Consider the following 24,755-nt stretch of genomic DNA (forward strand, 5'->3'; position numbering starts at 1 on the left):
GGCACAATAGCAGAGGGGTACCATTGCCATTTCTAGCTCTGGATAATATTTTCCTAGCCCATTTATTCTGCCAGGGGAAAATCAGAATTCTAAACTTTCTAAACAAAACTATTAGTTTTTGTCTAATAAGGTGGACATAATCAGCACTCAAACTGACCCTGCTGAAATGCATGAAGTCTCTGAACCCTCTGTAACCCACAAGCTAGATTTGGAGAAAGATAATAAACAAGGTGGACCCCCATCCTGAACGTTGAGAGTTTTGGCAGTCCTGAGTTGATGTGAAACCAGGCTCTGCTGGAACCTACAGAACTGCCCAGAACATTAGGGAGGAGAGGGCGACTACTCCTTCAGAGTCTCCTGGGCAACATTAGTCCACCTACTACTTCAGTAAATTCTCAGCAGTCCTTCTCAGATTATAGATTAAGGATTAAAAAATCCTGTGATGGGAGCTATTCTAGACTTCCTTACTAGTTGTGTTCTTGCTATTAATCCCTTCAGGGGTTATGTTATAGAAGTGACACGATTACACAATTAAATATTAGAAATGACCACCAAGTATATCCTGTTTATTGTTTATGATTTACACGGAAGATGATAGGCTGGGGTTGTAGAACAATAAACCAATCATTACATTTAGACCTGGGCTTTTGAAAAACTTGCATTCCATTTAAACAGTTCATATATATTTAACAGCATATATATAAATCCAGATCACAAATAACCTTAAGAGTTAGTTAGCTCAGAGATAAACAATTAAGAAACACAAAAGAAAACCACATAAATTTAACTTTAAATATCAGCATTCATATTATAAGAAATAAGAAAATGTTCAAAAAATAAAATTATTAGGTCAAGTCACAACATAAAATAGAGAAATAAGATAAACAATATTTTATTAATAATATTCATACTTCTTTCTAATTTACCTTCATATATTCTTAACTTTTTCAAAAGGATCCAAGATAAGATCAAATAATATTTTGGGGTCTGAACTTGTCAGCCTCAGCTTATACTGGCTTGTTATCATGAAAATCCTAAAACTTCAACTTTCTTTTTAAAAAAATTTAAACTAACTTTTTCCCCTCATAGCAGCTGTTATAGATAGTAGGGAGCCAACAATGAAGGACAGTAACAGATGGAAAGCAAAAAGTACAACAGCTATCTAAAGTCAGCTCTCAACATTGGTGGTTGAGTTTGGAACCAAAACCTCTTAACAACTGCAGATACTAGCTAAATCTTAACAGGCAGAGAAGAAATATTTTCTTTGGGACAGCTGCTATGTAGGAGAAGAAAACCAAGGTCCCTTAATACTGCCTAAATATAATGGATGGCTTATTACAGATAGATCTGTAACAATGTAAGTTTAACCAGTAAGTGTCACAACTGATCAACACTACTTGAAAAGAAACAAACAAAAAAATCACATTAGTCACGAATTTCCACAATATACACATGAGAATTAATTGTAATCTGATTTGACTCCTTGACACTAACTGATCATCAATGAAATATGGTATGGAAAGATCACAGAGTAGAAAACAAGCAAAGATTAGTTTATACAACAGTGACTATATACATCTGCAGGAAAACATGCTAGCTAATGCAACATTAAGGCCTGAATGTAAGCATTTCCAAAGTCACAGAAGCCCCAAAGAACCCCTAAATTACAAATTCACCACATTACATGCATGCAATGTTCACTTTTGTTTTACCCATAAAAGGATACACAGTATTTTGCTGTAAATACCAGACACATTTACAATATATGCAAAAATTAGAATGCAAGTGTTATGTTCCTTATATTTAAGCCTCAAATGTGCCAACAGTGAAAATTCATTTAAAGAATGGCAAAAAGAGACAGAATATAAATACTCAAGAGAAATTACACAAAATGTAATTGGGAAGCCATATAAATATTCTTCAAATTAAATTATGATGGACCACCTGGATGGATGTACACTAACTATGTGCTTTGCTATTTTACTTGCTCAAATGTGATATTCTATAAGCCATCGTTCTCTGGTGTTGATATTAAGTCACATCTTTAAGTTAAATATAAGGCTTATGTTTGTACAAACTTGCCTAATGCATGCGATCACCTAAAGGAGAAGCTGTGTCATTTCGGTTAGGGTTATATAATTACAAAGATGATCCTGTCTGATTTTCAGACCTTCCAAAATATTTCAGAACCAAAATTACCTTAACCATATCCAATGTTTATTAAACAAATGTGCCAATAGTATTTTGGACCTTCAGGTATAATTTTAACCAACAGCAAAGGTTGGCTATCAGCTTAAAAAGGGTTGCATATAGTCTTCTAATTTATCTCACTGTACCAAGCACAGAGCACACCAGATTCTTCATATGCATTACCAACCTTTAGGTACATCTACTATTTATTAAATAATTTATTTTACTACAGAACCATTTCAGGGGGTATACATCTAAGATTTTAAAATTTTGTGATGTTCTGGTCAAAATTTTGGCTTTTGTTTGGCATTCTGAAAAGTCCTAATTGTAAGCAAAGATGAAAAAGCAGACACCTTTCTTAAAAGCTTTCCAGTATTATGAACCAAGAGGTTTTGATGGAGCAAAAGCAAAGGGACCAATGAAAAAGCATGCTTTAGAATTCAATTTATTTCCAATGAAACCAAATTTTACTACTGCTGTGATCACAGTCTTCACATTTGATGCAAATAGGAGAGCTTAGCTATAATCTCTTAGTGGCAGAATTTTCGACAAAATCAATAATGTGTGCCACATAGATGACTATTTCTTTCAGAGTTAACTGATAAGCCTGACTTTACAATTAATACCAACATAATCAACTAAAGAAAATGGATGCACTGCTTTAACATTCAGCTTGAAAATGTTTAGTACTTTCTGCAAACCTAAATTCAGTTTAGAAAGGTTAACATCCTCTTTCTAAACTATGGCATATACTATATATAGCATTTTCAATATATTTATATATAATTATTTGCACATCAGATTTAGAAGGAATTTGCAGATTAACTTTGATAGACTGATCTCATTTCAACCGATAAGGTTTAGGGGGCTTCTGCAGTACTGTCATTTGAAGGTGGGGCATCAGGATCAGGCTCGGAGGAAGCAGCTGCAGATGCTTCGATAACTGCAGGTGGGAAATGACGGCGGCACACAGGGCATGTTCCCGACTGGAGGGGAAAAAACAAGTTAACAACCACCAGAAACATCTTAACTGCCACATAAGTATCTAAATAGAAAAAAAAGATAGTTTCATTATCCTAATAACAAATCAAGTATCTGAAAAATAAAACCAAATAAACTTAAAAACCACACAATACAAAAGGACAAAATTTTAATGTTATTTCTTCTGCACCCTATCAGACCGTAATTTCTTTGGGGGAGAAATGTCTTATGATTATGTCTGTACTTTTCAGAGAGTTCACCAAGGGTTGAGAATGTAGCTCTGTGGTAGAGCACCTGCCTAGCATGCTCAATGCCCTGGGTTCAATCCCCAGTAAAGAGAAATTCACCTTTTATTTAGTACGTTTTAAAAGAGTCTCCATGCTTGGCACTGAAGCCAGTGGTAAAAAGTGAGCAAAGGATCATAGAGCATTTCCTCATGGAAGTCAGCATTTAACTCAATAATGACCTGAACTAAATTATTATTATTTCATCTATTATGCAAATATTAAAGAAACCATACACATACTTATCCAATTTATTACTCCAGACTTTTCATATATAGAGAGTTTATATATAATATCTTTATATATGTAGATATATATAAAAATGGACCTCAGACCTTTCTTAGAAGGCATGTTAATACCTTTCTGAGAAGAACTGGAGTTAAATGCCTTCTTCTTCTTCCTCTTTTTTTTGGTACTGGGAATTGAACCCAGAGGTGTTTTACCATTAAGCCACATTCCCAGACCTTTTAATCTTTTGAGACAGGGTCTCACTTAAAATCTTTAGGGCCTTGCCAAGTTGCTGAGGCTGCCCTTGAACTTGCAATCCTTCTGCCTCAACCTCTTGAGTCACTGGGATTACAGAGTATGCCACTATGCCTGGCATTAGATGCCTTTTAAATGACAAAGTAATTCAACTGGCAGACCTGGGAATGAGGGAAGGAAGGAGATATCTTTATACTACAGATAAGTCATTAGATGCCAGATCATTCCTTGCCAATCTGGTATTTTTCCCAAAGAAATCTAGACAGAAGGAAGGATGAAGATATCACGCTGTTGAAGGTGACAGAAAACTGTATCTTAGGAACCTTCTTTCTGGGGGGAACTGGGAAAGGCTTTTCATTAAGCAGTCTCCTTACAGGACAGAGACTCAACAGGACATTATCTTGGGTTATGGCAAAATTAAGAACAGTTCCAGGTATATTTACAATTTACGAATTCAATTCTGTGAACATTTACTTATCAAACAGATTGGGCCCTATTAGCAACATTTTAGAGTCAGACACATGAGTGCAGATGAGGTCAACCACATACCAATTGTGTAACATTGAATAAATAATGATCACTGAAAATGGGAAGATGGATACCAGTATGTCCTCAGGTAGTTATGAGGATTAAATGTGACAATATAGGTGAATCATCTAGCAGTGCCTGAATCACAGCAGGCGCACGGAACACTGATCCTTCTCAAGTCTCTGAATCTATCATGGGAATTTAAAGAAAGGTTATGTTAAAAATAGAAAAGGTAGCATTTCAGCTGTATCTACTTAGATCATCTATTAGATGGTATAGATGGATGATCACAACAGGCTTCAAAAATAAATGCACAGAAACATAAGGAAATATGCAAATAAGTAAATATAAGACAAAGGTTGGGGGTGAGGTCATAAAAGACCTTGAAAGCCAAAACAAATTATTCCACAGGTGACCAAAAATCAATCTCAATTCCAACATCTTCCCCTACTCTTTTTTGGGTAGGGAAGCAATATGATCAGAGCGAGGTAATATGTTGAAAGGAGATATGGACACAAAGTAGGTAATTACCATAGTAGTTAAGCCAACATGGGTTGAAGATCTACTATGTGGGGGTAGAAATGAATGAGAGAATGGACCTCACAGATATAAAGGCATACTCAACACTTGATGGCTCTCCATTTTGTTCTTTCCCACTAAATTTTTAAGAAATATTTTATTAGTTATTGATGGACCTTTATTTGTTTACATGTGGTGTTGAGAATCAAACTTATTGCCTCACACATGCGAGGCAAATGCTCTACCACTAAGCCACAACCTCAGCCCCTCCCACTAATTTTAATAACATCTACTACTACCACTACCACCACAGGCATTCCGTTTTAGTAGTTCTTTTCTATTTAATTCTGGTTTTAATTACTACTAACTTTACTGCTATTTTTCCAGGCACTATATCAATTCGCTATGAATTATTTACTTCAACCATTATAAAAGCCCTAGAAAAGTGGATATATTGTGTTAGTTCAGTCATCTAGGCTGTATCAACATAATGCCAAATAAACTGGTTAAGAAAAATCACCTAGCATTCTAGTTCCCATATTACATTCTCAGGGAGGGAAGAGATCAAAGAAAACAATATTTTACAAATAATTCTGAATCCAAGATCATGCCTCAATTCTGAAGGCAGGAAATCTTATGAGAGTTGAAACACTCTTGATCACCACACAGGCAATACATACCAAATAGCAATCATGTTGGTAAAGTGCTGTTTTTTAAGTTGTATCATAAATTAAGTTTATATTTGTGCTTTTGTTAGTAAAGCCATCTCTAATTTTTAATTACAGCTTTGATCTGATAAGATTTTTTTTTTTTTAACATTTACTGGGCATTCACCACATTCCAGGCACTATGGATTATCTCATTTAGTTCTCATATTATGTGATATATATATCATCATAATTACCATTTAACAAATGTTAAGAAATTAGAAAAAAAAATCTGGCAGTAATCAATTATATAACTTTGACCTTAACTCAAATGAGCATTATAGCTCATAAACATGTTTGTGTTCCATCAACCTAACTCTAAAAGCATTCTAGAGCAATTCTCTAAAATAACACATAAATTTAATGTAATCACAATTAGCAACCTAAAGTGAATTCTTTTGGGGATAAGAAGCAAATGGATAAAACTATCTGAGAAGTCAAATAGAAAAAAAAAAATGCTGAAGAATATGCAAAATAATAAACAGAAAAAATAGCATGTACCATTAAAAATAATAAAAAATTTAAAAAGACATCAGTACTACAAATATTAGTGAAAGGGTTTAAGCAACTTGGAAAAAGTGTGGATATATACATCAATGGATGGGAACACCAGTTATTTGGGGAGCAGGAGCAGTAGTGAGGAAGAAAGGTAGAATTGAGCAGGAGAACATAAGAGATTGTAGCAAATAGAAAAATGTGCAAATAACATTTTATAAAAGAATACAAAACTAAATAATACAAATTTGGTATGCTTATAGACATATAACAGGAGCTAATGGCAACAATTAAATGATGCATGTGAGCCGGGCATGGTGGCACACCCCTGTAATCCCAGTAGCTCGGAAGGCTGAGACAAGAGAATTGGGAGTTCAAAGCCAGCCTCAGCAAAAGTGAGGTGCTAAGCAACTCAGTGAAACCCTATCTCTAAATAAAATACAAAATAGGTCTGGGGATGTGGCTCAGTGACTGAGTGCCCCTGAGTTCAATCCCTGATACAAATATATATATATTTGATTCATAAAGGAATAATGAACATTTCTATGTTGGATTTTAGTTTCGAGAAAATGAAGTGGTCATATGGGTGCGGGGGGCGGGGAAGACAGCAAAGAAAGAGAAAGGAAAGAAGACAGAAGGCAGGAAGGAGAGGGGAGGAAAAAAAATGGAACAGAAAAGAAAAAAGTGGTTGTCAAAAAGAGAGGGAGTTAAAACCATAAGTAAACGAACTAGGAAAGGTAATTTGGGAATTCCTATTGAGATGGTAAATATCCTTCATATAAAACAGAGATGACAGAAGATTTAAGTAAAACTCTTATTTTTTAAGTAGTTTCAATACATTTAAAAATTGTTAGATAAGTATTGAAGGACAGTGTATAAAAAACAGAATAGGAGGTACTTGGTAGGTTATTAAAATTCTCTCACATTGCTGGGTACAGTGGCCCATGCCTGTAGTCCCAGAGGGTTGGGAGGCTGAGGCAAGCGGATTGAGAGTTCAAAGCCAGCCTCAGCAAAAGTGAAGTGCTAAGCAACTCAGTGAGACCCTGTTTCTAAATAAGATACAAAATAGGGCTGGGGATGTGGCTCAGTGGTTGAGTGCCTCTGAGTTCAATCCCTGGTACCAAAACAAACAAACAAACAAACAAAACTCTCACATTATTTTTGGAAACACCAATCCACATTAGCAGGATACTTGTTTATTGTTGCACTACACCTTGAGTGGTGTCAAAGACTTCCTTGCTTGAGATACTTTTTAAAATATCAAATTCAGGATTGTAATTAAAAATATATTGTTACTGTGTTTTCTTGCTATTTTTCAATGCTATTTTTAAGATGTTATTAAAGCAAAATAGTTCTTTATTAGTCCTAATCTGTAGTCATTAAAGACAACCACTCTTTAACCCTGAAATACTGTCTTGCTTTTATTTTTGTACCAGAGATTGAACCTAGGGGCACTTAACCAATGAGCCACATCCTCAGCCCTTTTTATTTTTAATTTAGAGACAAGGTCTTATTAAGTTGCTTGAGGCCTCACTAAGTTGCTGAGGCTGGCCTTGAACTTGACAAACTTCTTGCCTAAGCCTCTTGAGTTGAGAGGATTAGAAGTTATGTGCCACTGCACCCAGCTATATTTCAAAATAAATAAATATTTATTTCATAGCTAAATAAAACAGGCTTAAAAGAGACTATTATCATCATTAATGTGTAGGAGACACTATTAAATATTAATTTTTAAAAAGCAGATTTAAAACTCACCTTCTGTAGCCAAATTGAGACACAAGGCTTGTGAAAGAAATGGTGACAGGGCAACTCTGTTGCTATATCATCTTTAATATACTCACTGCAACAGATTGGACAGCATTGTTCCTGACCAATAGCTGAAAACAATAAACAATTTAGTTCTATCAATCACATAAAGTTCAATTTTAATAAAAATATAAATCAACATATTGACTCATAGATGATACAAAAGAAGTAGACTTGGATTGATTAATTGGCAAACGTGTTTCTGCATAATACACGACAATTTGGCATTTACTAAACATCGCTTTTGTAGAAAATTTGACTTGGGAACATTTGTCTCAGTCTATCATGTTATAATTAAACATATTCTACTAGGTGAAAGTTTGTCAGCATCTGGTTTCAACAGAAAATCAGATGATGGATTCTAATAGTCAAGTATTTCATCTTCTAGTGCACTGAAAATATACTTAAATATGCAGCATGTGTCATTCAATACTTGAGATCAACTTTGCCCTTACCAGTGTGATCTTCAAGAACAAGGGTTTCTGGAAGACCATCAATGCTTTCCTTACTGGCTGGTGGATTGGCAACCTCAACATCCACTGCCAGAGACTCTAAATGTGCCAGTGCAGTCTGAAAAAGAAAAGTTACACTTCTATTAGAAAATACTTTAAAACAGTATTAGAAAACTATTGTTAAGGTATTTTACAAAATTACATTTACCATATTCTTTTTCTGTTTCCTTTGTTTAGTCCTTTGCCTCTTTCCAAAAGAAACTACCATCATCGCTATTAAACCAAAACATTTTCTCACACACACACACGCACACGTATGCAAAGCTCTACTTCTCATGAGTAAAAATATAATTTGTCTCAATGATCATCTAATTAATTGCCCATTACAATTATATTTTCAGAGGAGTGGTTATGTCTTCCAACTTACGGCTTCCTGTGTAGGATGAACAATATGAAGAAAGTAAACACTTAAAAAAGGTTCATTTCATGAAAGATAAAGTATTAGGAAGGATGGAAAGAACAATAGATCATATGACCATCTATCATGAGTTATTCTCATTCTTTTGAGTTCCATTAGACCAGAACGGCAGTTAAGACCTTTATATTTTACCTACCACTTGTACAAACACAAGTTCTCAGTGCACATGCAGCTTCCTCTGCCTGGCACTTTCTGTACCAGGTTTAAGTCCCATCAGTTCCTCAAGGACTGGGTAAAGTCCTGTCTCTTTTAGGAAGTCTATGTCAGTGGTCCTAAACCATACTGGTATCTTCCTTCTGAATTGCTACCATATTCAAATAATTAATATTATACAGTTAAATAATTACTTGTTTGTATTATATCCTAATTACAGCATCATAAGGCTTCAGAGTCATAAAAGACCTTAGCATTAGTCTGTTTAATCCAGCAATTCCACTTCTAGGTATATACACAAAATAACTGAAAGCAGAGACCGAAATGAATATTTTTACAACTATGTTCACTGCAGCATTACTCACAAGATCAAAAGGTAAGAGGAGCAACCTGTCTATTGATTGGTTAATGGATACACAAAATGTGATACATGTATATTCAGTGGAATATTATTCAGCCTTGAAAAGCCAGCCCCAGCAACTGCGAGGTACTAAGCAACTCAGTGAGACTCTGTCTCTAAATAAACTACAAAATAGGGCTGGGGATGTGGCTCAGTGGTTGAGTGCCCCTGAGTTCAATCCCTGGTACCACCAAAAAAAAAAAAAAAAAGCTGTTTTTTCTATGTAGAAAAAGAATTATGTCTGATAACACTGTAGTCTTTTAGTTGGTAAACATGATCTTTTATATATGCCTAAGGATTTAGCATAGATATTTCTACAGATATTGTATAGACTTAAAATAGAGGATAGGGCCAAGCCTAAATCAAAATCAGAATTAAAAAAGGAAAAAGCAAAAAGGTTCATCATAAGTTTATGAACATAATTAATAATACTGAACACCAAATTTTACTCTGGATTTGCAGAGGCAGTGCAGAAAGAAAAAACGTGTGCCAGTATCCGGATTATTGCCCCACAGCTCCAAATTCACCCCCCTACCCCCGCTCTATGAAAATAAATCTGGACCTTTCAAGTATTTTCCCTTTGTCAGCTAGCATGATCTTAAGTTTCGTCCGTGGAGAGTGCTAGGGAGAGATCACAAAAGGAAATGACTTTTGCACTGTGGTTCCCTTGAGCCTGTTGGGCAGAATCCCAGTGTGCGAGGCTTCCCTGTGCACAGTGCACCAGGTTCCTTTAGTGCCTAGCTACTGCAGTATAAGGTGGCATCAGCTTCCTGGCATTCATCCTAGGTGGTTTTGTAGAAAGTGTTTCCAGTGAATCACTGCCCTGTGAATAGCTTCTCAGGAATCCCAGAGGGCAGAAACCCAGCAAAGTTCCACTGCGGTCATGTCCTCCCCGGCAATGTCCGGATCTCAGCTTTGGGATGGAGACGAAAAATACTCCATCTTAGTTTGAAAGTTATTCCTTAAGTCTGCTATTTCTCTATTCTTTTTTAAAAATATATTTTTTCTTTAGTTGTAGTTGGACACAATACCTTTATTTTATTTATTTATTTTTATGTGGTGCTGAAGATTGAACCCAGTACCTCGCTCATGCTAGGCAAGGGCTCTACCACTGATCCACCAACCACCTCAGCCCATATTTCTATATTCTTCAGAGTTCACTACTTTATTCTAATCTTAATAATAAGGTGATCCACAATCTCCTGTTGGAGGCGATAATAGTTTATTTTAAACTTTCCCTGTTCAAACTATTATTTTCTCTCTTGTGACTGATACCACAATGACACAGCTTTTGGTATTATTGGGAGTGGTCGAGGACACATACATGCAAGAATAAGATTTTTGGATTGTTTTGCTTGGGCTGCTGGTCTGGGGTTGAGTCCAGTCCTGACTTTACTTCCAGTGGAATGGGATGCTATTAACCTAAGCTCTATAGTGCCATCACAATTAATCAAGCTATCATTGTGAAGTGTTAACTGAAGCCAGTGTCTTTGGAGCCCAGTAACTGCTACACCTGACCTTATGGCAGTAATGAGCTCAATAAAAATTCTGATGTGGGGATGGATTCCTTTGAGAGCCTGTGCATTTATAGAGAAAATCACAAACTCAGGTCTGTTAACTCGCAGCTTAAGACACTATAGGAACCAGAGGTTCCATGACAGCCTTAAGAAGAAGCTCTTACTTTTCAAAAATCAAAGGCAAACTATTTGTACAGATAGTTAACTTAAAATGAGAGCAAAATTCTGTATTGTCAAATTCCTCAAAACTTGTATCATTGACTGGTTAAAAAATGGGACTCTGGGTGAGGGGTGGACATGGTGGCAAACGCCTGTAATCCCAGAGGCTTGGGAGGCTGAGACAGAAGGACCACAAGTTCAAAGCCAGCCTCAGCAACTGCAAGGCGCTAAGTAACTCAGTGAGACCTTGTCTCTAAATTTAAAAAGTACAAAATGGGGCTGGGGATGTGGCTCAGTGGTCGAGTATCCTTGAGTTCAATCCCTGGTACCAAAAAAAAAAAGAATGGGATTCTGGGGCTGGAGAAGTAGCTTGATGGTACAGTGCTTGTATGTGTAAGGGCCTTGTGTTCAATCCCCAGCACTGCAAAAACAAACTGACAGACATTCAAACAAAATGGGATTCTGAATCTTGAAATGAGGAGATCTAGTTGAACTCAGATGAAAGTGATGATCTTGAATGGCTGTCATTCTGATCACTGGTTTGAAAACTCTGATAATCTCATTTGGAGTGTACATCTCTTAGTTCTTCCATGCCCACTGACAGAGTTAATAAAAAACTACAGCAACTAGAAAAGGGAAGGACAATTTGGGTTCTAAAACACTTTAAAAATGTAGATTAGGGTCATTCTACCAAGTAAATCATTTCTAATTAGCTGAGGACTTGGTGAAGGCATGTAAAATATAAAATGGATTATTGAAGAAGGAAGCCATAACTACCAATTAATGACCTCATGACCAAATACAGAGAAAGACACTAGTAGCTTTACATGTTTTCTATCTATTTGTTTTTTTGGATGCATATGTGGTAGCCATTTTCTTTTTCTCTCTTCCCATTTCTACTTCATATAGCAGTTGTTAGAAAATAACTTTGGAAGAACTATTATACCTTGTTAGGTAACAATATAGCTGTATTGTTGGATGAGAGCTCAAATGTGAGTAGAAAAATATACATGGAAACCAAATAGTTAAAATAATGGACTGTTACATTTACTGAATTATTGTTCCTCAAATCCAAATTCACAATTTTTGTCAGCTTTGTAAAAATGGATCTGGGCCATTTCAATATTTTCCTTTCTAACAGATGGTGTGATGCTAAGCTTTGTTCACAAAGAATGCTGAAACTACAGTTCAGGAGAAACAGGACTTTGCTTTTGAGCCTGGTGTGCTTGCTTGACAGGTTTCTGTGGCAGTCATGGTTTTCTCTAGCACTGATTCCCTCAGGGTATACAGCTTCTCCAGTGGCCAGCTCTTTAATTCATTTGACCAGCAATTTCCCCTAGCATCAACCTTGGACAGTTCTGCAGCACAGTGTTTTACAATTGGACACCTTCCTATGAATAGCTTTCCCTGGCAACCCAGAGGGATGACTTCCAGCAAGTTCCAGAGGATAGTTTTCCAGAAAGCTCTGCCAGCACGGCAACACAGTGACTGCTCTGCCATCCAATGAGCCCAGCTGTGCCATTTCCATCAAGACTGGGATCTCAGCTCTGAGGTGGAAGGGGAACTCTTCCTTGGGTGTTCTATCTTAGCTGGACAGGTGGCAGCTGCTCCTTTTATGTACTTTTCCTATTTTTTTAAAAAATAATTATCTTTATTTCTTATTAGCCAATTCCTTGTTACTTTTTTTTTTTCCTTGCTGAGGATTGAAGGGTGCTAGGTTGCTGAGGCTGTCCTAGAACTTGCAATCCTCCTGTCTCACTCTCCCCCAGTTGCTGGGATTACAGGTGTGCACTATCACATTCAGCTCTAATATCTTGATATAATTAATAATTCTGTGTATCAAATTTTCATATCAGGAGATAGGAAATGAAAGGTAAGCCCTTGTTATCTGCTTCTTCCTTTCTCACATAACCGTAACCAGGAATGTCTTCCAGTTCCCTATGGACTTCTCAAAATAGACTCTGTTTGAAAGAACTCGTCTGTGCTACAAATAAACACTAAGAAGGGATACTATTTATAATAACTTCCATTTCAGGAGGTTATTCCAGGCTAACTATACTTTGATACACACTTGTTTCAATTGGTTCAATATTCCTTTCTGATAAATCTCTGCCTATTTGCAGTGCTAATAAACACCTGGTATTTCATATGTAAAATTTATTTACTGCCTTGGTACGACATATATTTATAAGATGATCTGGGATCATTTATAAGCATTAAGAGTAAAAGAAACCATTTTATAGCCACTGCTATAAAGTTTCACAAAAATTCAAAAATCTAATTCATTAGGCAGTACAGTATATTTTCAAAAGTTATACCAAAAAACCCTAAATTGCAACACATCTAAGTTTAAAGTAGCATATTCCTTCAATCACAAAATTTAATTTCAAAGGAATAAAACAATTTAATTTTTAAATACGAAGATTTATAACAAATGATTTAATGACAAATTTGAAAGAACATCACTGATTCAAGATTTGTTAGATAATTAAAACTTGGTTGACTGATGACTTGAAGATGCCTATGAATATAGCCACTTCCTGACAGCTTACCATTATACTAGTATTTTTGCTAAATAACAGTCTCAAAATAACCTACGAGGTAGACTTTATTATTCCTGTTTTACAGATGAGATTCTTTAAGTTCAGAGGTTAATAGGTGCATTGCCCAGGTCATAGAGCCCACTAAGTCAAAAGGTCATCCTCTTAACCTCCACATGTCATATTCCTACTCTTTATGTGTCTATAGAGTGCCCTTCTGAGTATATTAAGACTTTCCAAGGGGTTCATAAGTGTGGACAATTTTAAGTTAACTTCTTCTTTTTTTGTTTTAATGCTAGGACTATTTTCTAAAACCTTTATTTTATTCTTTTATATGCAGTGCTGAGAATCGAATCTAGAGCTTCACACATATGAAGTAAGTGCTCTACCACTGAGTCATAACCCCAGCCCTTCAATTAACTTCTCAAGTAATCTTTCCTCAAAATGATCTACCTAACAATGTACCTAAAGTATAATGTTGGTTTTCTGTTTCCGTATTCCATTTATACTAACCTTTCTCCCACTTTATTTTAATTTTTAAATTTTTTTTTTTTGCAGTATGGGGAATTGAACCCAAGGATATTATACACACTGAGCTACACCCCCAACTCTTTCTGTTTTATTTTTAGACAGGGTCTCGGAAAGTTGCAGAGGCTGGCCTCAAACTTGTAATCATCATGATTTGGCCTACTAAATCGCTGAGATCATAGGTTTGCACCATCACATCTGGCTCTTTCTTCCACTTTATAAATAAAAGCATACCTATTACTCATTCAGGGTTGCAATCTGAAGTACCAAGGTCAAAACAAACTTTAACAACTTAATAATAAATCTTTTTAGGTGCCTTTCAATTTTTTGCTTTTAAAAAATTAAAGGAGGTTAATGACTTTTGGCAAATAGAAGAACCAAGTGACAATTCTATGATAAAATTTATGTATGTGACAAGGTTTCTTAAGCCTATATTCATAAAGATGAAAAACAAATACAATTTATGCTCAAATATGGGAAAAGAAGAAAACCTCCATCTCATTAAGAGATTCATTTCCAATAAAATCTGATGTTTAAAGAATTGTTTATCAAAATTTCTATTTATCTTTGATTACCTGGATGCTATTGTTTGCAACTCAATTTATTTATTTTATATAAATATCTATATTTATTTTATATAATTTATTAATATATATATATATAGTTATAGTTATAGATGAACACAACACCTTTATTTTATTTATTTATTTTTATGTGGTGGTGAGAATTGAACCCAGTACCTCATACGTGCCAGGCAAGCACTCTACCACTGAGCCACAACCCTAGCCCCTGTAACTCAATTTAAATAACTTTTATTTCCAGTATTGGGGATTGAACCTAGAGACACTTTACCACTGACCTACAGTCCTTTTTATATTGAGACAGAGCCTTGCTAAATTGCTGAGACTGGTCTCAAACTCGCTGCCCTCCTGGAACCTCAGGCTCCAGAGTGGCTGGATTATGGGTGTGTGGCACAGCAACCGGCACAAATAAATTTTTAACATTAAAATTTTTTAGCAGAGCTGGGGTGTGGTGGTGCACACCTGTAATCCCAGCAGCTCAGGAGGTTGAGACAGAAGGATTGCAAGTTCAAAGCCAGCCTCAGCAAAAGCGAAGTGCTAAGCAACTCACTGAGACCTGTCTCTAAATAAAATACAAAATAGGGCTGGGAATGTGGTTCAGTGGTGGTCCAGTGCCCTGAGTTCAACCCCTAGCACCGCTCCTTCCCCCCAAAAGGTGAATGGTTTTCTCATCCATTCTGAAACAATTACTGAATACCAAATTGTTGCCAATGGGTGTATATAAATTTCACTTGATATTCTGCCTGTGTACCTCAAATTGCAATATTTCTCAGTTTTTACTGCAGAATAGAAAATGTTTTGCTTACATTTAGAAAACACAATTCTTTCTTTAATTATGTTGGTATAAGTGTGACTATTTTATACATGTATACACATGCAAAGGCATATTAGTGAACTGAAATGGAAGACCTCCAAGGATATCTTACAAATCACTTCCTTTCTTTTGTTTTCATGACTTCTGACTACTGTGTTGCTGCATAATAAAGTTTGGAAATTTTCTTCCACTCATACACGCGCGCGCACACACACACACACACACACACACTACTTTCACAGGTATAGCATATTTGCTGCCAAAATTTCTCTTGCCTTTTTTCATTATTTGACTAAACTAGAAAAACTTATTTTTAAAATATATTTTTATAAAGTCAAAAGCCCCCAGTATTTTCACATTTAGGAATCTCCATTGCTCTAGTGGATTTCATTCTAAGAAGTCTTTCTTGAAATCACTAATTCTAAAGTGATTCTAAAGTAGAGGAACACTAATAATTATTGAATGTGCCAGAGGTTTGAACTCAGATCCTCCTGCCTCAGCCTCCTGAGCAGCTATGATTACAGCCACATGCCACAGCGTCTGAGTACCCGGTTTCACCTTTTCTTAAGAGTAGTTGAAACAAACAAACAAACAAAAACCCTGAAGCCTTTGACTTCTATCATTTTCTGTCCCATCAACATAGGTATCAGAATTACTAAAATACCTCCATAGCCTGGGCTAAGCGTTCTTCCAGTGCCATATAGGTGAGGAACTGAGGATCCACATAAGAAATAGCTTCAGCCACTCCCAGTCCATCTGCAAAGCCATCAAATAAGCTGGAGGGAAAAAACACAAAACCTGTAACTATGATTTAGAAAATTTTATGCTGAGGCTATAATTATATTAGCATTTCTTGCGAGCAGAAATTCTTAAATTATTTTAATGTTAATCTTGTGGGATAAGGAGCAGGAAGGACCCAGCATAAAAGTTAAGTGCTAAGCATAAGATGTCACTCTCTTCCCCAACAGCCTCCACACTCACTGCACAAAGTCTGTAGGAAATTTTTCTTTTCGTGTTTCAAGGCTAACTCTGAGGACTGCTTAAATACAGTGCTTTTCCCCATCCAAATATTTCCTACACTTCCTTTTCTGTGTTTTCAATTTGAGTGTAGGTGAGAATGAGAAAGAAAATTGTTACATTTATTTTAATTGTGTCATTAGTCAAGGCCTCTTTTTCTTCTCTCACTTTGTATTGCTTAATTACTTTGGGTTAAAAATATTTTATTTTCTCAGACTTTTCTAATTAATGTTTCTTTTTGAACTCTGATAAGAATTAGGTCTCTTTCATTATTATGCTTGAAAACAAATTTGCTCCTAACTTCATTTTTTTTTTTTTTAAGGAACTAACTATAAGCCCCTGAAGAAAAATACATTCCATTCCAGTATTAATCTCTTTCTTCTAATCCCTAGATATAAACATATTCCTCCTTTTTCTCTTTTCATGGAAATGCTAAGTATTTCAAAATTTGGAAATAAATATTTCCTTGGTACCCTTCTCTCTTTAATCTTGCTCCCTTGGAGGCTACATTCCATTACATTTATTCAATTGTCCTCTCTGTAGGTAATTTCTGAATCTCTACCTAATTCTGAGCTCCTCTGGAACAACTGACACTTTTAGTTGTTTAGGGGGCACTTTGTGTGGATGTACTTCTACCATCTTATAAGCCCAGGATCTCTAAAACAACTTATTTTATCTAAAGACAAGCTTCTGTTGAATTCCCCATCCTATCCAAACTTCAACACGATAGCCAGAAACATCCATAGTCACACAAAATAGCTCAAAAATAGTGTTGATGTCAACCCGTGTGTCATTATTAAAATTACAAATAAATTGCAAAGAGACACAGAAGTGATTCTCATAAAGAACATAGCATAGCTTAACAGTACTTAGGAATCAACATGGTGCAAAGGAACATTCTCATACCATCACAAATTTTAGAATCAGAATTAATACTAAGAATTCTGAATCCACACACCCTTGTGATGCTAGAATTCCTTCATCTAACAGTGAGATATAAAGCAAAGAGCCCTGGAGTCAGTCAGAGATTTAACTGATTCACAGTTAACTTGAATTATTTAATTGTGACTGTTTCTTCATCTATAAAATAAAGAGGATCTTTTTAATACTTTTCTAAAAGTCTGGAATTATTTCAAAAATTTCTATTACTTACAAAATTAACTTCACACACTTTATTAGGTTAATCATTATAATCTTAACTTCTTACAGGAAGACAGAGGTTAAGGAGTTATCAAGGAACAAATAAATGGTAATAGGTAGGATTTGTCTAAATCTCTAACCAGGTTTTCTCCATGTCATTTCCTACCACACCAACCTGAGATACTCAAGGTATTTTAAAATACTTACAATTTCAGTCAAAATAAATTAACACAAGGTAGTGGACTTCTCTTATTTTTTTTCTACTTAAAATAAGGAAACAAAGGTTTTGCATTTTTTTCTAAGTAGTACCAGAGTTTGACTTTAGAGACAAGAATTGCTAATATTTGCCATGGCTTTTCATTTCAGTTGTTAAAATGACATGCTATTTTAATATGAAAATGGAACTCTAGTTTCACCTTATCAACCTTAGTCACTGCCACATAAATTAATGTAGTGCCACACATGCAAATAATCAGATGTTAACATATTTAAATTCAAAAGAGCAAAGTTCAAAAATTTTGTTTTAAAATCAATGATAAAATACTTTCCACATTAAAATCCTACTTTGAAGCTCTGCAAATTTTGGAACCATCAGTAACGTCTCTGAAACACAACATATACATCCAGAAAGATCATCAATGAATTAGAACCCAAAGTAAAAGTTTTCAAATTGAAGTTAAAATTATATTCATTAAAGACATAATTCTTTTGAATTGCTATGTGAATTAACCTTTTTTCAAAGATATCTGGAAGTATGTATCAAATCTTGAAAAACACAACATACCTTAGTAATATCAATTCTATTTATCTGTCCTAAAAGAATAACCAGAAATACAGAACATGTTTAATAGTTCATTGCACTATTTCAAAGGATAAATACTCCACTAAATCTTAGTATACCTATAGGCTGGAGCCAGCTACATAATGGAGCTGTAAAAAATATCTTTAGTCCTGAAAACATGCAAGAGAAAAAATGCCCTCATGTGAAACTACAACTGCTTCCAAAGATGTACAGATGATACTAAATGACAATTCTTTAATCTTTATTCTGATCACTCTGAGGAATTACTCAGCGTAACAGAGAGAAGATTTCAAAATTAAGGAGCTCAGGAGGTAGTTAACAGGGAGAAAAAAGAGAAGAAGGAAAAGAAGGAAGAAGCCTCGAGGCCAGCAAGACTGAGACCAGGATCAACTGATTCTCCATTATGTTTGCCAAATCAGAAAATGCATTTGAGAACAGGAATGTTTAAGGTGAAATTTTAAATTACATGCCTTTGATAAAACTCCACTTCTACATCCACAAAATTATTGACAAAAGTTTGTTTTACATACATGACTTTTCCCCTCCTAGGGAGTAACAGGAAAGGATAAAGGATCTCAAGGAGATGGTGAGTTTCTTGTCTGAAGAAATAGAAAAAAGTAGCTAGCTTAGTGAGACCCTGTCTAAAAATAAAAATTAAAAAGGACAGGGTATGTGGTTTAAGTGATTAAGCCCCCTGGGTTCAAGCTCTGGTGCCAAAATAAAATGAAATGAAATAAAATAAAATTAACTTCCATATTCTACATACAGACAAGGAAAAGGAAGGACAGAGAATGATAACAATATTCTTAAGATTCCTATGATTGAATCACAGGTTTTAATTTCTTCAAGTAATATTCATTCAGAACCAATTTTTTTTAAAAAAGATTATGCTGCTGGGTGTGATGGCGAATGCCTGTAATCCCAGTGGCTCAGGAGGCTGAGGCAAGAGGATGGAGAGTTCAAAGCCAGCTTCAGCAAAAGGAAGGCACTAAGCAACTCAGTGAGATCCTGTCTCTAAGTAAAATACAAAATAGGGTTAGGGATGTGGCTCAGTGGTTGAGTGCCCCCTGAGTTCCTGAGTTCAATCCCCGGTNACCTTATCAACCTTAGTCACTGCCACATAAATTAATGTAGTGCCACACATGCAAATAATCAGATGTTAACATATTTAAATTCAAAAGAGCAAAGTTCAAATCCCTGAGAAGTGTATAAATAACTAGGTTAGAAGGTGAACTTCATGAGAGCTATAGATCAAAGAAGGAAGAGGTCTCCAGCTGGAGGAAAAGGAGAGTCCATGTCCAAAGTGTCATCTGAAATGAGCTTTGAAAGAGGAGACAATATGAGCTTTGAAGGAGGAAACAATTAGTAGATGGGAAAATCAGAATACCCTTTACCTCAGAAATTCAATTCTTGCAATTCAGAATCCTGAATGAATTGTACCCTGAGCAATGACACATGCTCATCATACTGAGCTACATACCTCCAGTCCACATCTAAGTCTTCACTCACACTGGAGTCGTCCTCAAGGTTGTTGTTACCATCTAACATGAAAGCTTCTGGTTGTGCAAATTCATTGGCAGGCTCATTGCCCTCATCACTGCTGCTTTCATTGACTTCATTGTACTGTAACCAAGGAATTTCTCCCTCTTCCAAAGATGTCTGTTCCCTAACACAAACATTTTAAAGGAAGAAAAAATATTATTTAAAATATATCATTAACATTTTGTTTTGTTTTCGTACCAGGGATTGAACCCAAAGGCATTTAACTACTGAGCCATATCCCCAGCCCTTTATATTTTTTATTTTGAGACAGGGTCTCAGCAGATTGCTCATAGCCTTGCTAAGGTTATGGAGGCTAGCTTCGAACCTGCGATTCCCCTGCCTCAGCCTCCTGAGCTGCTGGGATTACACATGCACCACCATGCCTGGCATTAACATTCTTTATTTTAAAGAATTCTATTTACTGCAACTGAACGCTGTTCTTGAAGTACTAAGCTTTTGGTACGTCTATGATTCTAAAAAACTATTTTCTTTAACAACAAAATTATTTAAAAAGGTAACAAATTTGTTACAGGGTCATATATGTATAGAAAGTTCCTAATTACACAAAAACATGTTTCTTTGGTTTATGAACTGTCTGTGCTGTGCTCCTACATTTCTTCTTTTTTTGCAGGAGAAAAATACGAGAAATCCATATTAGACTACTTGAATTTTTAAACATTGTTTTTGAGTGGTTTCCCTTCACAGTTAAAATCTACATTCCTCAACCTGGCCTACAAGTGCCTACATAATTCATGCTTTCTTTGCAACCCACTTCTCCACCATCATTTCTGCCCACACTTGTCCCTGGTCTATTATGTTCCTAATCCTTTTGTTTATTCTTGGAGCACATGGAGATCACTTCTATCTTAGGGATATTTCTTCTACCTGAAATTTTTTTTTTTTTCCAGATTTCCACATTGTTATTCCCTTCTTGATATTAATGTCACATTGCATGCCACCTCCTCAGACATATCTTAACACTGTATTTAAGTAGCTCTCCAGTTACTAGCTACCACAGCATTCTGCTGATTTAAATTGTAGAATTTATTTTTACCTAGTATTTTCTTATTTGTTTATTTTCAGTAGAATATAAGTTCACAGAAACTGGGACAGACAAATCAATGGTACAGACCAAGAAAATAGGAGGTAAAGGGAGCACTTTAAAACAGAAGGAAAAGGACTAGCTAAAGATGATATTGGGAAAACTGGATGCTCACCTGGAGGCAGAGAGGTTTAATCCCTAAGTAACTATCCTTAAATAAATTGCTTTCTTGCCAGGAATGGTGGTGCATGCCTATAATCCTAGCAGCTTGGGAGGATGCGGCAGGAAGATTGTGAGTTCAGCAACTTAGCAAGGCTCTAAGCAACTCAGCAAGACCCTGTTTCTAAATAAATATAAAACAGGCTGGGGATGTGGCTCAGTGGTTAAGCAGCCCTGGGTTTAATCTTGGGTACCAAAAAAAAAAAAAACTTTCTGTTTTGAAATCCATGTGCATATATATTCCACTACCATTATCACTAACATATAAAAGAACTAGGAAAAATCATGGGAGAAATTTTTACAAGTCTCATGTCATCCTAAGCTCCTAAGCACAATGAAAAATCTTGAAGCCATAAAGAGATTGCTAAAATTCATAACATACATATTAAAGAAAATGTAAAAAAATGTATATATAGAGAGAGATGTAAAAGCAAACCACTAGGGAAAAGATCAACACATAGCAACAGAAGGGAGCAAAGGATATAATTATTTGCCAGAAAAGGAAATTTAAATAGCTATTAAATATATGAAGAGATGCTTTACCTCATGCATAATGTAAACTAAACAGTAAAATACATTTTTCAATGATTGGTAACTGTAAAAAAAATTGATAATACACTGTTGGTAAAAAAGTAACTGATATAACATACTTTGTAAAGAAATGTCAATAGCTTATAAATTAAGAGTCTGCTTTTAGATACTTCTCAAAAAGTATGTACAATGTTTTCTTTGTAGTATTACCTATTAAAGCCCAAACTGAAAAAAATTTAAGTGTTTACCAATGAAAATTAGTATACCATACTACGCAGATTTTTTAAAAGAATGAAAGAAATCCTTATGTATGAATACAGAACAATTAAAAAATAGATCTATGAACAAAACAAAAACAAAAGGAAAGTGTTCACAGATACAATGTGCTACCAGTTGTGTAAAAAAATAAAGAAGTACATATATGCTTTTATATAAATAGAATATCTTTGGAAATTCACAAAGGAAATTGGTTATACTGTTGTTGTTGTTTTCCCCCGTTGTTGTTGTTTTATTTTCCTCACACTACACAAATTCACTTTTTAGCAGGTATATTAGACTCTGTATTCTTTTTTGTGGGGGGAGTGGGGGGACATACCAGGGATTGAACTCAGGGGGCACTAGACTACTAAGCCACATCTCCAACTCTATTTTGTATTTTTTTATTTAGAGACAGGGTCTCACTGAGTTGTTTAGCACCTTGCTTTTTCTGAGGCTGGCTTTGAACTGGGGATCCTTTTGTCTCAGCCTCAGGAGCCCCTGGGATTGGGGCTCCTGAGGATTGGATAGGCGTGCAATACCATACTTCGCAGAATCTGTATCCTTAAAATGTAATTTTATTTCATCTGTTTAGCAAAAGAAGTTAAACCAGAAAGAACTACTTGGCAATAAATTATTAGCAATTCATTAAATATTTCTAAAACACTAAAGCCTGTATCATTAAAAGGTAAAGCTGTATTCATTCTTACTAATCATATTTCAGAATCATCTTTTCAATTACTATAAACTACAAGAGTGAAATGAGCAGTTATGTGGGTCATCTGACCAATCAATAAAGAGTTGTTTGTATATCAATTTGAAATATAGCTAAAACTAAAAGATGTCTAAAATTTAACAAATGTTCAAATCTTGAAGGTTTTCTTAACTTCAACCACAAGAGTCCCTTTTTCCCTTTGGTCAAAGCCCTATTATATGAACAAGTCAGAATTCTGAAAATGCACTAATTTATTATTATCTTCTAATTTTCTCTTTGCTCCACTTCAGACATTAGTCATTTCTTGATAGATATAATCAGTCCATCAGAATTATGCATTTGACATTGAATGTACCCCATCATTCCTAATGAATATATTCTGGATGCAAAATATATATCAACTGGAAGAAGACTTTTGGACCTACATTTATCTTGGTAATATAAAAACTAGTTTATTAAACAGATACTCAAAAATTACTGTTAAAAAATAAAATCTAGGGGCTGAGGTTGTGGCTCAGCGGTAGAGCGCTCGTATCACACGTGCAAGACCCTGGGTTCGATCCTTGGCACCACATACAAAAATAAACAAGTGAAATAAAGGCGTTGTGTCCAACTACAACTAAAAAATAAATATTTAAAGTAAAATAAGGTCGGCGGTTAGGTTGGCTGTGCCATGAGGCCTGGGACGCCTTGGCTGGTAGCCCTGGGTGAGTTCCTCTTTAGCTCCAGTCTTAGCGCGGTGCTCGGACTGTAGCTTTGTCCGTGTGTTATGATGCCGTCTTGTACTAATCTGGCTACTGGAATCCCCAGTAGTAAAGTAAAATACTCAAGGCTCTCCAGCACAGATGATGGCTACATTGACCTTCAGTTTAAGAAAAGCCCTCCTAAGATCCCTTATAAGGCCATTGCACTTGCCACTGTGCTGTTTTTGATTGGCGCCTTTCTCATTATCATAGGCTCCCTCCTGCTGTCAGGCTACATTAGCAAAGGGGGGCAGACCGGGCCGTTCCTGTCCTGATTATTGGCATTCTGGTGTTCCTGCCAGGATTTTACCATCTGCGCATAGCCTACTATGCGTCTAAAGGCTACCAGGGTTACTCCTATGATGACATTCCAGACTTTGATGACTAACACTCACTTCAGCCCTGAGACAAGTCACAGTGGAACTAAACTCAGCTTTAAGATATTGAACAGAAACTATGGCTAAGGGCTGAGGAATTATGCAGTTTGCAGATGTTTGACAAAACAATGGCCAGAGTTTATGGTTCCATCCCAAAAATGTTCATTGAGCTTAATTAGCTAATTAGGAAACGCTGTGTTTTTCATCTGGCCGTGGCAAAACTCAACAAGTTTTTCCACATGTATCATGGAAGAATAGCAATGCTAATTGGGAAAACAGGAGATTATCCTGTAGTGGAAAGTGTTACCATTCCCACCCTCTTTATATTGAGCATTTCTTTTAAATAGTCTTCTTTGTCAATTTGTTATTGTAGCAAATGGAAGAGTGTGGTATGTCTAATTTCTTAGTTACTAAGTAATTTAATTTTAAAATATCAAAAGATCTTATCCCCTACACTTAACTCTACTTTCACATTCTGGTAGAAGACCTCCCTAAAACCACATGTTGGTGTGGATCCATCTGTAATATTTTTTACTTTGTTTCTTAGTGACAGGAACCAGGAATTTTTTGAGCCACAGAGTAAGTTTTCAAAGTATAAGCACTGTCTCTGATAACCAATCCTTGACCAGCTCTGATCTTGTTTCCCAATAGGATGGCCTCCATATAATTTGGGTCATTCTATCCTTTGTAGATCAAGATGTTCTATATATCATGCCTTTAAAGACTGAACTTTTGGCTGTTCCCTAATGAAAAAAAA

General features: G+C 35.6%; 1 protein-coding gene and 1 pseudogene across 2 annotated transcripts in view; one reads left to right on the forward strand and one right to left on the reverse strand.

Annotated features, from left to right (window-relative positions):
* Nucleotides 1-536: 536 nt before the first annotated feature.
* Nucleotides 537-24,755, reverse strand: part of Pja2 (praja ring finger ubiquitin ligase 2) — a 52,183-nt gene continuing 27,964 nt past the window's right edge. Inside the window, exons 5-9 of one of the 2 annotated variants that reach the window (XM_015484233.2) lie at nucleotides 20,055-20,240; nucleotides 16,280-16,391; nucleotides 8,449-8,563; nucleotides 7,943-8,064; nucleotides 537-3,176 (exon numbers count right to left, since the gene is read on the reverse strand). In XM_015484233.2, coding sequence (XP_015339719.1) covers nucleotides 3,051-3,176; nucleotides 7,943-8,064; nucleotides 8,449-8,563; nucleotides 16,280-16,391; nucleotides 20,055-20,240 — 661 coding nt within the window. In that variant the 3' untranslated portion in view covers nucleotides 537-3,050. The remainder of the gene's footprint in view (nucleotides 3,177-7,942; nucleotides 8,065-8,448; nucleotides 8,564-16,279; nucleotides 16,392-20,054; nucleotides 20,241-24,755) is intronic. The other variant, XM_048811572.1, reaches the window with a different exon arrangement.
* On the forward strand, nucleotides 23,600-24,397 carry LOC107141004 (annotated as a pseudogene).

Source organism: Marmota marmota, unplaced genomic scaffold, assembly GCF_001458135.2.
Source record: "Marmota marmota marmota unplaced genomic scaffold, marMar, whole genome shotgun sequence".
Classification (NCBI taxonomy): Eukaryota; Metazoa; Chordata; class Mammalia; order Rodentia; family Sciuridae; genus Marmota; species Marmota marmota.